Below are 14,726 nucleotides of genomic sequence, written 5' to 3'. Positions count from 1 at the left end.
CAAATAACAAGGAAGACATTGGTAGCTAGTGTGGTCACGCCTGCATGCTTTCCACTTTTGATGTTAGATGTGTGTCTACCAAATGTTCATTTTCAATCATTTCCTTTTGTACTGGTGGGTGAGCACATGCTGGAGAAAAAACTGTGTCCTAGTTGTGTGTGCTGTGGTGAAAACCACTTAAAAAATTCTCTGGATGCTACTTCATGCTACTTCACTAGAAAACAGAAGTGTTGGTCACCAATGTCATTTCCAATTTTAATATTTTATGATGCCACCAAACCTGAGTCAACCTAGTAAAAATTATATCCTATTACAGCACAGGGTTAGGAAAACACTGGAAATATGTAATGAAATCTCAGTAATCTCACATTTAATAAAGGGCCTCTTTTGCTTTATTTTGAAAATTGCAAGCCAATATATAAAGGAATAAGTGACATTTTAAAGGTTCGAAGAATATGATTGTCAGAATTCTGTTTAATTACATAGTTATAGTTCACATGATAACAAAAATGAAAGATCATATAATATTACAATGCTAACAATATTCAATAACTCCTGGGTAAAAACCAGCCATTTAGATGTTCAAATCTCAATCATGCAAAGTTGTGGTGCAAAGTGGTATTTTTGAGGTGCTTTACCTTTTTTCTGTGATGGAGGAGATTTTAACATTGCACAACTATAAATGATCCTCTTGGTAGCAATCTCAACTGCAAATTTCTTATAACTATAAGTAAGACATTATTAACAATAGTTTATGTATTGAGGATTGTGATATAGAAACTATCAATTTAGAAGGTAATTTTTGAACTATGCATTTTATATATTTTTTACCAAGGGGAAAAATTACATAGACAGATTTAAAAATAATTTAATTTCCTAATTTTATTATTGCCTCATTACTATAATATTTTCTGTTCTGCCAGATATTTACATTTAATTTCCAGGGATCATATTCCTTTTCATTCCATTCCAAAAGGTAGCTCAGCTAATATTTAAGTACAAATGTCCCCAAACTATTATCTGGAATAGATCATGATTAAAAATAAAGTGTATCAAATTATATATTTTCCAGAAGAAATACATTTATAATAGGCATTTTACTTCTTAACAGGGATGTAGTGTCCAAAGCTATTTTATCAAAATGATCATAAGCATTCTATTTAATCAATGACAAATGATAAGCCCTGTAGAATATATAGTATAAGACTTCACAAAGTATATATAAATTAAAAAAAGAATTTACAGAAAGCAAACACATAACACACATAATTTAATACCTTTTGAAGATTCATAGGGATAAGGATATTTCAAGATGGGAGATTTCTGTGTGGACCCAAGAAAAAGATTACTCCAGGGGGACATACCCAGTAGGTCAAAGTCAAAAAGTGTGTGTGTGTGTGTGTGTGTGTGTGCGCGCGCGTGCAAGGGCTGATGTAAAGAGGGTGCTAGGGGAGGTCTCCGTTGTCTGCAGCTCAGACGGGGCTGGCTCTCACCGTCATCTGTCGTCAGGGAGGAGACCGATGGCCGCAGTAGACTGTGGGCTATCACCGAAGTAACCCAGTCTTAGAACTGCAAAGAATCCCTATTTTCTAATTCAAGCTTTCACAAAAATTTGAAGTCTCTTTCTGCACTCCACCCGTGGACACATGTATTTTTTGATAAGAATAAGCATTGTTTCTTGAATTGCGCAATAGATATGTAAATCTGAATTTTATTAATCAAATGATTTCATATTGACTTATGGCAATTTCTGATTGATGTTGAATATGAAGATGCTATCATTTTTATATACATCATATTAATTTCTGATTTATATTGAATATCAAGATACTATCATTTTATTTTTCATTTTCCCTGATTTTCAACCTCTCTGTCCAGTAGTTAATGATATTGAAAAATCATAAAAACCCCTTCCATAACGTTTTCTTTGAGAGAAAACCCGCAGTGACTTTAAAAAGTAAATTAAATCGTTATCTTAATCTTCTTTTTTCTAAATTTGGGTTTTTAAATTTTGGACTCCGGAAAATAAGTAAGTCTTATGAGACTGTGGGTTAGTTGGGTGAATTAAAACAACAATCAAATTCCAACATGAACACAGCTATGGGGTTGGGGTAGACACCCTACTCACTGGGGGCACAATTCTGTGTCTACAGAATGAGATGGTTTTATGTTCTTTTTAAGTCTAAAATCATCCACAAAGCAGAGAGTAGATTGAGGACGTTAATTGTGTCAGCTAATAAAATAAGCCCAGAGTATGGAATATAGATTAGGGTAGCAGACACAGGAGGTGAGGCAAAATAAAAAAGTATTAAACAGAATTATTAGGAGGAAGTTGACACATTCCTATTACAAGTGTGGTTTTTCCCTTCCTTGAAATGTTTACAAGATATTAAAATTTTGAACTAAGGAAAGTACATGAAAATCACACATAAAATATGGTTTATATATTGCTTAGTAACTTTAACTTCTGTCTAATTTATCTAAACTTCAATTAATTGAAATAATTGCCTGTGTAATTATATAAGGGAAAACTTGATGTAAAGTAAAACAAAAAGTCACTCCCCAAATTTCAATTGAAAGTGGAAGCTTTTCAAAGTCCACATGAAAAAAACTATAGTCCTGGTATTATCATTCCCTAACAAAGCTGTGACAGATGCTGTAAATAATTAAACCGAAGTGCTACAGAGTAATAAAAATCTCCAAAGTAATAATCATAGTTACAGCATGACAAATGAGTAGGAATGCAACACATAGACACCTATTTTTTTTTTTAGTTTGACCATCATCTTAGAAAAGTTGTCTGAGTTTCCAACAAAGAACTGATTGACAGAAATAGTAACACTTATACCAATCATTCATGACCTGGAAGCATAATGAATCACCTCATAAAGCCTCTCTATCGATATAGTTGGCGATGAGTCCAGGAAGAGTTAGGAACATCTGAAAAATGTGGAAAACACAAGTACAAGGGCCTGTTGCCTGACAGGCCACGTGGCGTGTATCAGCTCCCACTACCTGTCCCCGGGAGACTCGACGGAGCCAAGGAAACATTGCTGGACCCGGGGCCTGCTAGCCCCGCGCCCCCATTCCTGCCTTTGAATACATTACAACATGCATGGGGGTCACTTTTCTCCCGAGCAGAACACGCAGTGGGACCTGTGCTCTACACGACCGCTTCCAGAGCCAGCTAGCATTCCGCCTAGCTAGAAATTGCACCCCAAACCTCACCCTACTTCCACCGGAGTCTATAAACTACCTAACGCCCCGCTTAGTGAAATAAATTATAGAAATGATCAACAAAGGTTCACATTCTCCAGTAAGAAGGTAAGGATTTGTGGTAGTTCCAGGGAGGAGGGGGCGGGTTAAACTTCCAAGTACGCTTATGGGGAATGCATACAGAGCAGTGTGCGTCTCTTCTGGCACGCTCAGCCCCCACCCGTCTCACTGATAAAGTATCTTCACGTTGAAACTCCCACGAGGTGGGCTCTCCAAAAATGATCCTCACGTGGCTGAGGAGACGCGTGACCACCAGGATTTGCCTACACGTTCTTTGGTGTTAAATAATTTTCCCTCAACTGTAATTTTCACTCAACTAAAGGAAGCACACTTGTTGGTCACATGCTGTCTTTGTGCTGTAACTTCAAAGTTGGCACAACGGATGTCGTCTTGCACACTCAGCACTCACCGAAACTCGTAAAGAAGGCCAAGTCTGGGACGTGGAATCAAGGTGAGAATGTTAAGAAAGTAAATCTGGACATTTCATTGGAGTCTTTATAATCTTATCTCAATTGGTGCCGTCCTCCTTGGCCTCTGCTATGGGAAACCACACTCCAGAAATTCACTGGCTAGAAATTCATTTGTGTAGCATATTACCTATTATTGTAATTATTAATGTACAAGTATGACTAGTAGGCAAACTTTTATCTATCTTGAGAAGGCCACAGTTCATGGATTGTAAAGTATAAGTAATTATTAGTATAGTAATTTGAAATCGCAAGATATCAATAGATATAATATGTTAATAGAATTGAAGAAAATGCGCACTCTTCACTTTGAGCAGTTTTTAGCACGTTATTTGTTTTAACATGAAGTATTACAGGTCTTTAGGCTCAGCCTCATTGAATGTATCTTGCCCATTTATCACACTGTGTGATAATAACTAAAACTGGCCTACAATGCTTTTATAAGAATACGTGTATCATTTGCTTAGCTCGTTTTCACTGTATCATTAATGGTCAATTTTAGGAAGTGGCTCAAATTGCCTAGGGAACAGTGTAGTCATGCTTTTGTTACAACATTCGCTGAGATATTGGCCAAAGAATGAGGGGCAGCCATCAATTTTTATGATGTGTTTTAATATCTGCTACAAAGATAGCACATGCAATACATTGGATGTGTAGAAACTGCTAATAGTGTAGTTATTTATCAGTTCACTGTTCCTGTGTTGGACAGAAAGTATAACTGGTTGACCATTTTATAGGTGATAGATGATTTTCAAACATAATCGCCCAGTGAAGACAGAGAAAAACTGTACAACAAGACACGAGGACTAGTATTCCAGTTAGTACTTGGTGAAAGAAGTGAGGTTTGCTTTTAATATATATGTGTCACTTCCCTTCACATGCCCTGTCCAACAGCATCGTCCCTGATATATAAGTAAATATATGTTTTTTATTTCATTACGTCCAAATGGTGTTAGTGGCCAGAACCCATTGATTCCTAAATATTTGCACCTGCACAAATCGACCAGTTCTGAGCGCCTACCAGTCGCTCAGTGAATGAGTGAACGTTGTGTCTCCTTCTGCCCTCATCAGAACAGTAAGCTATTTGGGTTAAAGTGACTTGATACTTTTACGCATTTGAAATATAACGTCACAAGTACCATTCATATTATCCGAGGGAAAAACTGGGGACATAAGAAATAAATCTGCTCGTGTAACCCTTCTGTGAAGTGTGTATGCCCCCCAGGCCGGCTCTGCCCCGAGAGGACCCCTGATGATGCGGGTTGGGTTCCATCATCGCTGTCCTCTCCCCGCCCGACGTGGAGATTGGGACCCTCTTCATGCACCTGTCTCCATCTGGACAGGACCCTATACTGAGTCACTTTCAGAGGAGCCAAAAGATGTCTTTGGTTCGTAGCGAGTCACTCCCTCACAAGGAAAAAGTCACATGTATTTTAAAGATACAATACTATTTCTAGAGGGAGAAAAACGACTTTCGGAGTGTGGCGGCGTCTTTAGTCAAAAACCTACCAGCTGGAGGGAGTCATATACATGCCTATGGCCACTCCGGTTGCTCCAGTGAAACTGATTTCATGGAGTCCCAGGAGACTGGTTCATTACCTTTTCATCTTTGGTTTTTGTAGAAGATTTATCAGCTCACCACTGCCTTATGTCAAGTACATTAGGTTAATCTGAGTTCTCCTATCTGTTCATTTAGTAATTTTGACTTAGCTACAATTGTAAGTATAGTTAGAGGTGTGTGCTAGAATAAATCTCCAAAAATGTCCCAGGAGATAAGTTACATAGCATTATTCTCATTGCGATGAGATTGGATAAAGACATGGGAAGGACATTCTATCTATCTCGCAGACTCTTTCTATGAACGTGGTTCTCAGAGGGGACGGGCTCAAGGTCGTGCCTGGTCTCTGGTGCCCTCTCAGGCGTGCTCCCTGGCAACGATCACAAGAAAACGGCATTCTCCGGACACTCCCTGCGGGTGTTGCGCCTCCCACCCGCCAGACACAAGAGCAGCCTCAGCCAATTCGCAGAATCTCCCCCACCCTGGACTCTCGGTCTGTGCTTTGGGCACGGTCAAGCTGAGTCAAGTAAAAGCTGAGACATGAACCAGGACCTCAGAGGGCCTTTCCCCATCAGTCCCTTGGAGAAACCCGTGGTCTCTAAGCAACAGCTCGACTGAGTGACAGGCGAGAGCCTGGCTCTGAGCCCCAGGCCACTAGGAGCTGCGCTCGGATGGTCTCAGCGGGGAGCCGCTCTGGGGTCTCACTGGGCATTTCAGAAGGTAATGCCACGACTCAAGGAACTCGGAGTGTCTAACCCCAATGCCGGGATGTCAGGGAAGGCTCTGCTGTCGCTGGGAGCCAGCCATTGGCTCCCGGCTCCGTCAGCACAATTCACAGCGCAGAGCGTTCGAGCAATTTTCTTTTTATCCCTGAACGCTTAGGATGATTATTTTTCACAGCCACATTAACTCTTATGATTAGCATCTTGATGGGGGTTTCATACTTATCTGAGAGACGCGGAGAGTGTAGGTTGTTGCTCTAAGTGAGGATTTATCAGAGAGGGACCCAGAGTGATTGAATTCTGTGTGAATTCCCTGAAATGAACTGTCCGTCTGCGTTCGAGCTATGGGTGGGGGTGAGAAAACAGCGTTATCACAGACCAGCAAACCAGGTGCCCTTTCAAAAGACTAACCTGGATAGCTTAAAATGTTTTGCTATTAAGAAAAAGAAATCAGGTTTTCATCTTACAGGGGCTGGGCTCACTGCTGTTTCATCCACTTGCGGGGGTGGGGGGGGCGAGGGGGGAGTCTGGGGCACTGACCACTTAGGCCCGTGGCACCGGAGAAGCAGGCAGAATCGTTTTCATGTTTACTTGACCGAACCCAAAATTGAGGGCAAAACTATCTACAGTGACCTGGATTCGCCAGACTTCCTCAGTTCACATGGAAATCACCACTTGCCTTTAAACCTCAAAGATTTGTTATTAGTGTGGCAGATGAAAAAAAAATGATCTGTAACCCATTTTCTCACGGTCCCAGCCGACCGTGTCCAGTAAAAGGATCGGAAGCCCAGCAAATTCTGGCTGTGCCGTGCACGGCACGTCCCGGACGGCTGTCTGAGGACAGCGCGTGCGAGATTCTGAATCCCTCTAGCCCTGCGCCTGTTGTCCCCCCAGCTGCAAAACTGCTGGGTTCTTTGCAAGGGTATTTTTATCTCTTTCTTCGGCAGTGTCTCCGTGAGAGTCTTTTTTCGTGAGATTAAATGGTGGCCGGCTGGTGACCACACCCAGTCTTGCCTACATAGCTCAGAGGGCGGCCTAGGGGAGAAGCCACGTGGTGAGCAACAAGGGAACACCCACCAGAGGGCCCACGGGGCGTGACAGGGAGGACGGCTGGACCGGTTCTTTTGTCTCCAGAGTGTCCCCCCTTCTCGCATCCTCACACTTCCCAGAGGAGCAGACTCGACTATATAAATACTTTTGCTAATAAGAAGCCTTTTTTTCATAGCACGGTTTTAAAAATAGCTATTCAGCATAACAATCTTAAAATTTAATGCACCAAATTACAGTTCTCGACAATTTCAGTGAGTGCAACCTGTCACCCTCAGCACGCATTGGCTAATGCTCATGAGCTATGGATGGGTGTAGCAGTATCCGTACCTACATTTGCCTACAGACACGCACACACGTGTGCGCACACACACACACACACACACACAAGGAGAGCTACAAGGCCCTGCTTACTAGTGTGTTCTAATTTCGTGTTCCTTTAGTGGTCACTGGGGTTATTTATATGGAGAGTTACAATGCCCTTTGTAGGGCCGACTGGATCTGTCCCTGTCAAAACCTTCCAGGCCACACAGCTTGTGGTGGGTCCCCTTTCTGCCGAAGGACGGGCGCTGCTGTCATCAGACGGGGTGGGGCGGAGCTGTGAGGACCCCCGCCAGGTGCCGCACCAGCCTGTGCGGGCAACGCTCACGGGGCCCGGGCTGCTGCTGCTCTCAGACCCAAACACTTTTATTGAAATGACTGACCATACGATTTGGATTCTATTTTCGTAAAACATAGATGTGCCCCGCCCCCAAGAAATTCAATAAATAAAGGACTTAGCCACAGCATCGAGGAAGCGGAACTCCAGGTTTGAACCTTCCACCGGGGAGGGGGCTAGACCCGACCCATTTCAACTTGGGCTGCGGTCGGTCTTCCAGGAGGCGGAGGGCACAAGGCCCCCCGCAAGCGGGTCCGGGGCAGACTGTCTCTCTGGCCAGCAGCGGCTCTCTGCGTGTCATTGAATGAGGCTGGAGCTGTAGCTGAATCCGTAGCTGCTAGACCGGGACAAGGACTGCTGAGTCTCTGCGCTCTGCTCCGAGGTGTAGCTGGGGAAGGTCTGTGCGCGTGACATCTTCGAAGAACCAAACCCGTGACCTGGGGAGGGAGAAGGAAGGAGAGCTGTGCTAAGAAACAGGTTCAGCAAAACAAGAGGATACATTGGGGAAACAGACCAACCCATCAGAGCCTCATTCCCTCCGCCTGGGGCTCCAGGTAAGGAGGCAAAAATGGAGACACTTGGCGCCTTCCTCCTTGAGGAGCTACACATGTTGCCCGCAGGGTGAATTTCCTAAGGATCTCAAACTTCTACCATCCTTCGACTTTTCAAACAGAAGCAGACAAGCTTTTCCAAAAAAAAAAAAACCAAAACAAAACAAAACTTGTTTTTGATGGAGAGCCAGTAAGCTGCTTTCTTTTCTTTTATAGTCATGTTTGGCATACACAAGCACATTACACACTTCCTTCAAAACTTTCTGAGTAGGCGAACTACATTTACCTGGGGCAGGAGCCATGAATTATCGGGAGGAAGCTATCGGCGAGAGCGTCCGAGGGAGGCCCTGGCTTATCCTAGTGGGTTTGTAAGTAACTGAACCCATTTCAGGATACGGTTAGCCCAAATGATAAACCTTTATAGTTATTCAAATGGCTCCCTGAAAGGGAAATCCTACAGAAGACATATTTTCAGAAAATTCTACTGATGCTTCTTCCAGTTCAGATGCACCCCTACCTACGATGAGGAACTGCTCAGACACCAACAACCACAGCGACCACTGAAACGCTCGGCAGGATGTTTGGAATGTAGGGAGAATGTGTGTGTTCGCAGGCTGCAGCTGAAACGTCTGCCCATCCTTCAGGTTAACCAGGGATGACGAATAATCCTTCGGAGTTGAGAATGCTAATTAGCTCATGGGTGAGCTTAGCAGGAGAGGAAAGGAACAGATCTGTGTGCTCTGCCCTTCAGACTGCGTCCCACCCGAAGGAGGCGACGTCTGGAGCGCGATCTGTGCTGTTTCTGGTCCTGGTGGGGAGGCCTCCGGGGGAGACAATCTGTTACACAGAAGCGGCCAGCGTCTGGCCGGGCCCTCAGGAGGCGCTGTCCTTCCCAAGGTCACGCACTTAAAGCCGTTTCATTGTCGGGTGTTTTCCTTGCAGCGTCTGAGGCTTGGGATCCAGGGGGAAAATGCAAATGAATTGGGTAATCAAAAGCTAATTAAACTGCTAGAACCCCTTAAGGTGAAAATATTGTGAGAGCGAAACCTTGCTTTCTGGGTACATATCCTTTTAGCTTCATTGTTGGACTGATTCTTTTGTTAAGACCCAACACAAGGCCCTGGCTGGGTAGCTCAGTTGCTTGGAGCGTGGTCCCCATACACCAAGGTTGCGGGTTTGATCCCTGGTCAGGGAACATGCAAGAATCAACCAATGGATGCATAAATAAGAAGAACAACAAATTGATGTTTCTCTCTCCCACATCAATAAAGAAAACATTTTTTAAAAAGACTCAACGTGAGCAGATCGGGGAGAAGAGAGACGTGGGTACCCCCGAGCCCTTCGCCCGCTCCTGTGGTTCTGTGGCCCAGCCTCCTTCCGGCTGAGCTTCCAGACCCTTCCGCCCCCTTCCTCCTCTCCCAGGGCTCCAGAACCCCTTTGCTCCTTCAGGCCCCAAGGTGGCTTCCTGCTCCTGCCTACCCTTCGGGATCCCTTACAGGCTTTGTAACTTGACCCAGAGGTCTTTCAGTAATAGTGCATTAAATTCCCCCAAAATCTCAGCCGAGTGTGGCTTCTCAGGGTCAGAGCAGGGTGCTGACGGAGCTCGGGGGCACCGGCTACAGAACTGCACACGCCCGTCCAAGTCCTCGTGCGCCTCGCCCCATGTGTGTGCCAGCGCCGCCACTGCCAGGGACTTCTGAGACCCAGGCCTTGAGTTCCTTCCCTCTCCACCAACACTGTTCCTGCCCCGTCTGCCGACACGTGTTTCTCCAGGTGTCTGGAGGATTAAATTAAATTCTTAGAAAGACACCTGGGGTGGTGAGTTCCCCCCCCGCAGATATTAGGGGCCCCCCTTGTCTCCATGAGGAGCGTATTCTTGGCGTTCTTCCTCTTTAACATCTGCGCTGTCCTGCACCACGGTGACCGCTTCCGAGCACGATTCCCCTGCAAGGCCAGCGCCGCTCTCTTCCTTTCCTCCGCGAGCAATCTGCAGTCTAGCTGGAGATGAACTTACGGCTGTTCCTCACCTCAGCCACTTCTTTAGGGACTCTGAGCACATGATGTCATTGAACGCTCGTCACAAAAACCAAGCGCGCCTCCGCGAGAATGGCGCAGGTGAGGGCGGACGATCGCCACCTGACTGGGGCAACGAGGAGTGTGAGGACAGAGACGAGAATTAATTAGACCTTTTCTCGACCTTCATTTGAATGATGCCCTTAGCGTTGTCGGTGAAAGCGAAACAAAGCAAAACAGAAATGAACTTTGTGGCTTACATTAAAAACCTGCTGGAACAGACCTGCTCGTGAAACACAGACTGTGTTCGAATGCTTCCTGAGCTTGCCCTTCAGCCCACCTGGGGGGTGGATGAGGTGACTTGTGCCCTAAGGACCCGAGGGAGGCTGGAATTAAAAAGCAACACACCTGTTAACAGCTATTTGTGTGGTTTAAAAAGTCTTTTGAGTTTGGGGTTCTACTCCATGGTCTATTCATGTTTGTTTTAATGGAAAATAATACTTTCTGGCCACTGAGTCAGGTGACACCGGCGATCTGGGAAATGCACACAGGGTACTTAGCTGACAGTCTGAAGTGCACTCTGGAAGGATGCCCCCTACCACCCCCTGCCCCTTCCCCTTGATGTGTATATAAGCCCCAAGCCGAGAAATAGAGTTCTGTTCCATAAGGAAGAAAATATAATGGACAGAGTGAGGTTTCAAACATTTGCGTTATTGTAACAAAAATGCCCCCAGTTCCAAAAACTTAAACGCAGATCACAGGCCAAGAAAGGTGAAATCACCCTAGCGATAAAGGTAAGTCTGCTTGCGTCATAAAGGATCCAAACCAGTAATGAACTAGAGGGAACAGGCAGTAGGAGTCACAGAGTCAGAATGCAAGAGCAGAGCCCCGGGCTGGGCCACACCACGAAGAACAGCCAGAGGGCAGCACTTTCGGATGCCCTCCCCTCCCTGGGGAGGGGAGCAGGGTCCCCGCTGCTCAGGCCTCTGCGTTGCTACAACTGCTAACACTCACTGTGCTCTGGAAATAAACTAACAGGAGGAGCCATTTGTTTCTGGAGGAAATCGGAGGCTCCCAAAGCTCAAAACTTGTGGTTATTCGTTGGGGAGAGCAAAGAGTCTCAGTGAAACTACTTGATCTGAATTCATGTTGGAATCTGGGGAGAGGGAAGGTGCTGTCTCTTTAAATAATAGCACAACATTAAAACAACAAAGCAGAGGAATAACAAATAAAGCAGTTGCTTCATGAAGAAGGGTGCAGCCTGGAGCAAAGGCATTAACAACTACTGGGTCCAGGTAGACACAGAGAAGACAGTGTCTTCGTCTTTGTTAACAAGGGCTCTCTAGCCACAAGGGGAAAAGGAAAGGGCAGATCAGACCTGACATCGGAGGACAGATGGATGACCACTGGGGTGGACACGGAGGTCTCCAAGGGCTGTCACCGCAGTGAATCCAGAGCCAGGGGTTTCTAGGGGGCAGAAGTGTCTGGGGAATGTCTTAGAGGTGACCCACCACCTCCTAGTTACGCTGAGAAATGCCAAGACTCCTTGTCAACCTCTCCACTGTAAGCCGCGTGCGGTTACTCCATTCATTGTGACTGCAGCTGGAACCAGACTCAGTGCAGGCGCACCCCTGGGCCCTCCCAGGGCTGCCTCTGACACGCCTGTGGAGGAGACTCCCCGACCCCAGGAGCCTCGTGGCCCTCGAATGGATTCGTTGTGGGCATCGAGGCTCAGAGGCAGCGCGTGTGAGCCGCAGGGAACAGAAAGATCATGAGTTTCAACTCATCGAGAAAGTGATTTGGAAAAGCCGTGCTATAATAACCACTGTTCATTAAGCACTTGTTCATGCTGACACTTTGCTGAGTACCTCAGGGATGTCACTGCTAAAAACCCTCACCTCCGTTCTGCAAGGCGAGCGTGCACGCCCCCACGCGACAAGCGGAAGAACAAAACCAGGCCTGCAGGTGTCTACCAAAGGGCCGAGCAGCGGCGTCAGACCTGGGTCTGCTGCGACCCGGACCCAAAGCCCTGCCTGCGCATTGCTGCGTGTCCTCCCGGCCCTCTTTCAACACCGGCCTTGCTCGGGGAAGCGCAAACTACTTGTGTATTTGTACATGCACGGCTTCAGAGGAGGAGAAAGGCCAGTTTTCACAACCTAGTTCCTAAAGACTTGTGGCAGTGCCTCTGAAATGCTGGCGTCTGTTGCCAAAGAACAGCCAGCCATTCAAGCAAGTACAAAGTTCTCTTCGTCCGCTCGAGCTGCCGTAACCAAGCACGGGGGCGCCTCAACAGCAGACCCGGTCTTCCCCGAGCTCCGCAGGCTGGAAGTCCGAGGTCGGCCGGTGCCGAGGGTTGGTTTCCGGTGGGGGCGCTCTCCCTGGGCCGTCTCACCTTGCCCCCGTGCGGGCCCTGCGCTGTGTGCTTTCCTGAGCTCTCCAGCTCATCTTCCGAAAACCTCAGTCCTATGGGTTCCAGATGGCACGCGCATGACCTCATTTAACCTTAATTACCTCCTTTACGGCCCTGTCTCCACCTACAGCCACTCTGGGGTAGGGGTGGGGGTCAGGGCTCCGATCTATGAATTTCCTTTTTGGGAGGGCCATGATTCAATTTACAGCAAGGTATAAAAAAATAAAATGGGTAAAGACACATTATCTTAAAATAGTGTAGGTGACACCTTTTTTCTTGATGGAGATTTTTTTTTACCGTTTTTCTGAGAGGCATTTGTACTTGTTAGTGAAATTATGTAATGCGGTTTGGGATTACATAAAATAATAAAATAGGATATGTAATTTTTATCCTGCAAATTATCAAAAAAGAATGTAAGAATTTAAGGGTGGTTTTATGCCATCAAGTTTCTGATATAAACCGTCAATTTTCATTGTACACACGCACACACCCTCCTACAGGGTTTAAAAGCACTTTCTTTCCTGACATTAGCTGGATCTGGATATTATTAGGTGATAATCTTCCCAAGTTGAAGGATGAAAAACTGTATTTCATTAATTTCCTTTTGCTCCATGAAGAACTCAAGTCTTTGTAGTCAACTTTTCGTGTTTTCTGAGTTCTGTATCTTAATAAGACTTTTCTCATCACAAGATTATTAATATACTTTCTTATAAGTCACTTTCACATTTTCACCGATTTCTTCGGTCACCTTTGGCTCTCTGGTTCGCTGGGACTCTATCCTTGTTGATGCCGTGAGTCAGGAGCTGCGCCGTGTGATGGGGAGCAGTGTCAGCGCCGGAGGGAGACTGCAAGGGGTTGAGTTCCAGCGACACCCTTTGTAGCTGCTTGGCCCCTGGAAAGTTGTTTTGTCGCTCTGTCCCTCAGGTTCCTCAAGTGTACAACGACACTCACAATAGTTTCTGCCAACAGAACGCCGTATTAAGTGAGTTCGTTCACAGTAGCATAGTCTAACAGTACATTACTTCGGTGTTCGTGTAATGCAGTGTTAACTGCAAGAGCAGGGGCACCAGACTGTAACGCACACCCCCCTTGTTGGCTCACTGAGTGAGTGTTCGCAGTGGTGCTGCGGGGAGACGGAGTTTTTGCAGTGGTGCGTGGCACCGATCGATGCTCGGCCACCTGTTTTTGTCCTGTCAAACTTTCGAGAACTTCTCTTTCTTACCACTGCTATGAGCAGCATGATGAGACACCTTGGTGTGAAGACTTTTTCAAAGACTTTATGAGGGTTTTTTTTTTTTTTCAATCAAGAGACTAAGCTGTCTCATTTCTTGGAAATATTTCTGAATTATAATTTTTGTTAATTATTTCCCTTCTACCATTTTTTTCTGTTTCTCTCTCATCTCTGTTCTTTTTTTCTAGAGTATTTCATATTTATATGTTCCTGAGCTACACGGATCATTGAATTCCCAGACCATTTCTATTTTCACTCTCTTTTGCTGCTTTATCTTGTGGGATATTTGAGATTTGTTTAACCTTATCTCCCAAGCTTATGAAATTATACAAAATTTCTATGACTCTAATTTTAATTTGCAAAAGGTTTCTCTCTCTCTTTCCCCTTCCCTCCCTTGCTCGCCATTCCTTAATATACACTCATACTTTTATTGTTATTATTAATGGCACTTTCACTCCCAAAACTATGAATCTTTTGGTTATTTTATAAGCAGACATCTAAATGTTCTTTAGTCACATTTTCAAAAATTAGTAAGTCTTGAATAGAAAGATGCATATTATTCAGTTTTATGTAGTACCCAGCCTACAGTTACAAAGAGACTGGTAAAGATTAGCAATAATGTTCTAACACTAAAAAATATCTGATATAATGTAGTTTAAAATGTTTTAATTTGTCTTAAAGATGGTTCAATTTGATTCACACAGAATTACATTTATAATATTTATTTTAGAAATTCTCTAGAATAAAAATAGTCTTATGTTTATTATTCTGGTCAATGTAGCATTCATTCATT

The 14,726-nt window shown here is 44.9% G+C and overlaps 1 protein-coding gene across 1 annotated transcript in view; it reads right to left on the bottom strand.

Annotated features, from left to right (window-relative positions):
* Window positions 1-456: 456 nt before the first annotated feature.
* DOK6 (docking protein 6) overlaps window positions 457-14,726 on the bottom strand; it is a 249,730-nt gene continuing 235,460 nt past the window's right edge. The window contains exon 8 of the mRNA XM_045850074.1: window positions 457-8,165. Coding sequence (XP_045706030.1) covers window positions 8,026-8,165 — 140 coding nt within the window. The 3' untranslated portion in view covers window positions 457-8,025. The remainder of the gene's footprint in view (window positions 8,166-14,726) is intronic.

This window comes from Phyllostomus hastatus, unplaced genomic scaffold (genome assembly GCF_019186645.2).
Source record: "Phyllostomus hastatus isolate PE091 unplaced genomic scaffold, TTU_PhHast_1.1 phas_contig_80, whole genome shotgun sequence".
NCBI classification, from domain to species: domain Eukaryota; kingdom Metazoa; phylum Chordata; class Mammalia; order Chiroptera; family Phyllostomidae; genus Phyllostomus; species Phyllostomus hastatus.
This window is presented reverse-complemented; position numbering and strand designations above follow the sequence as displayed.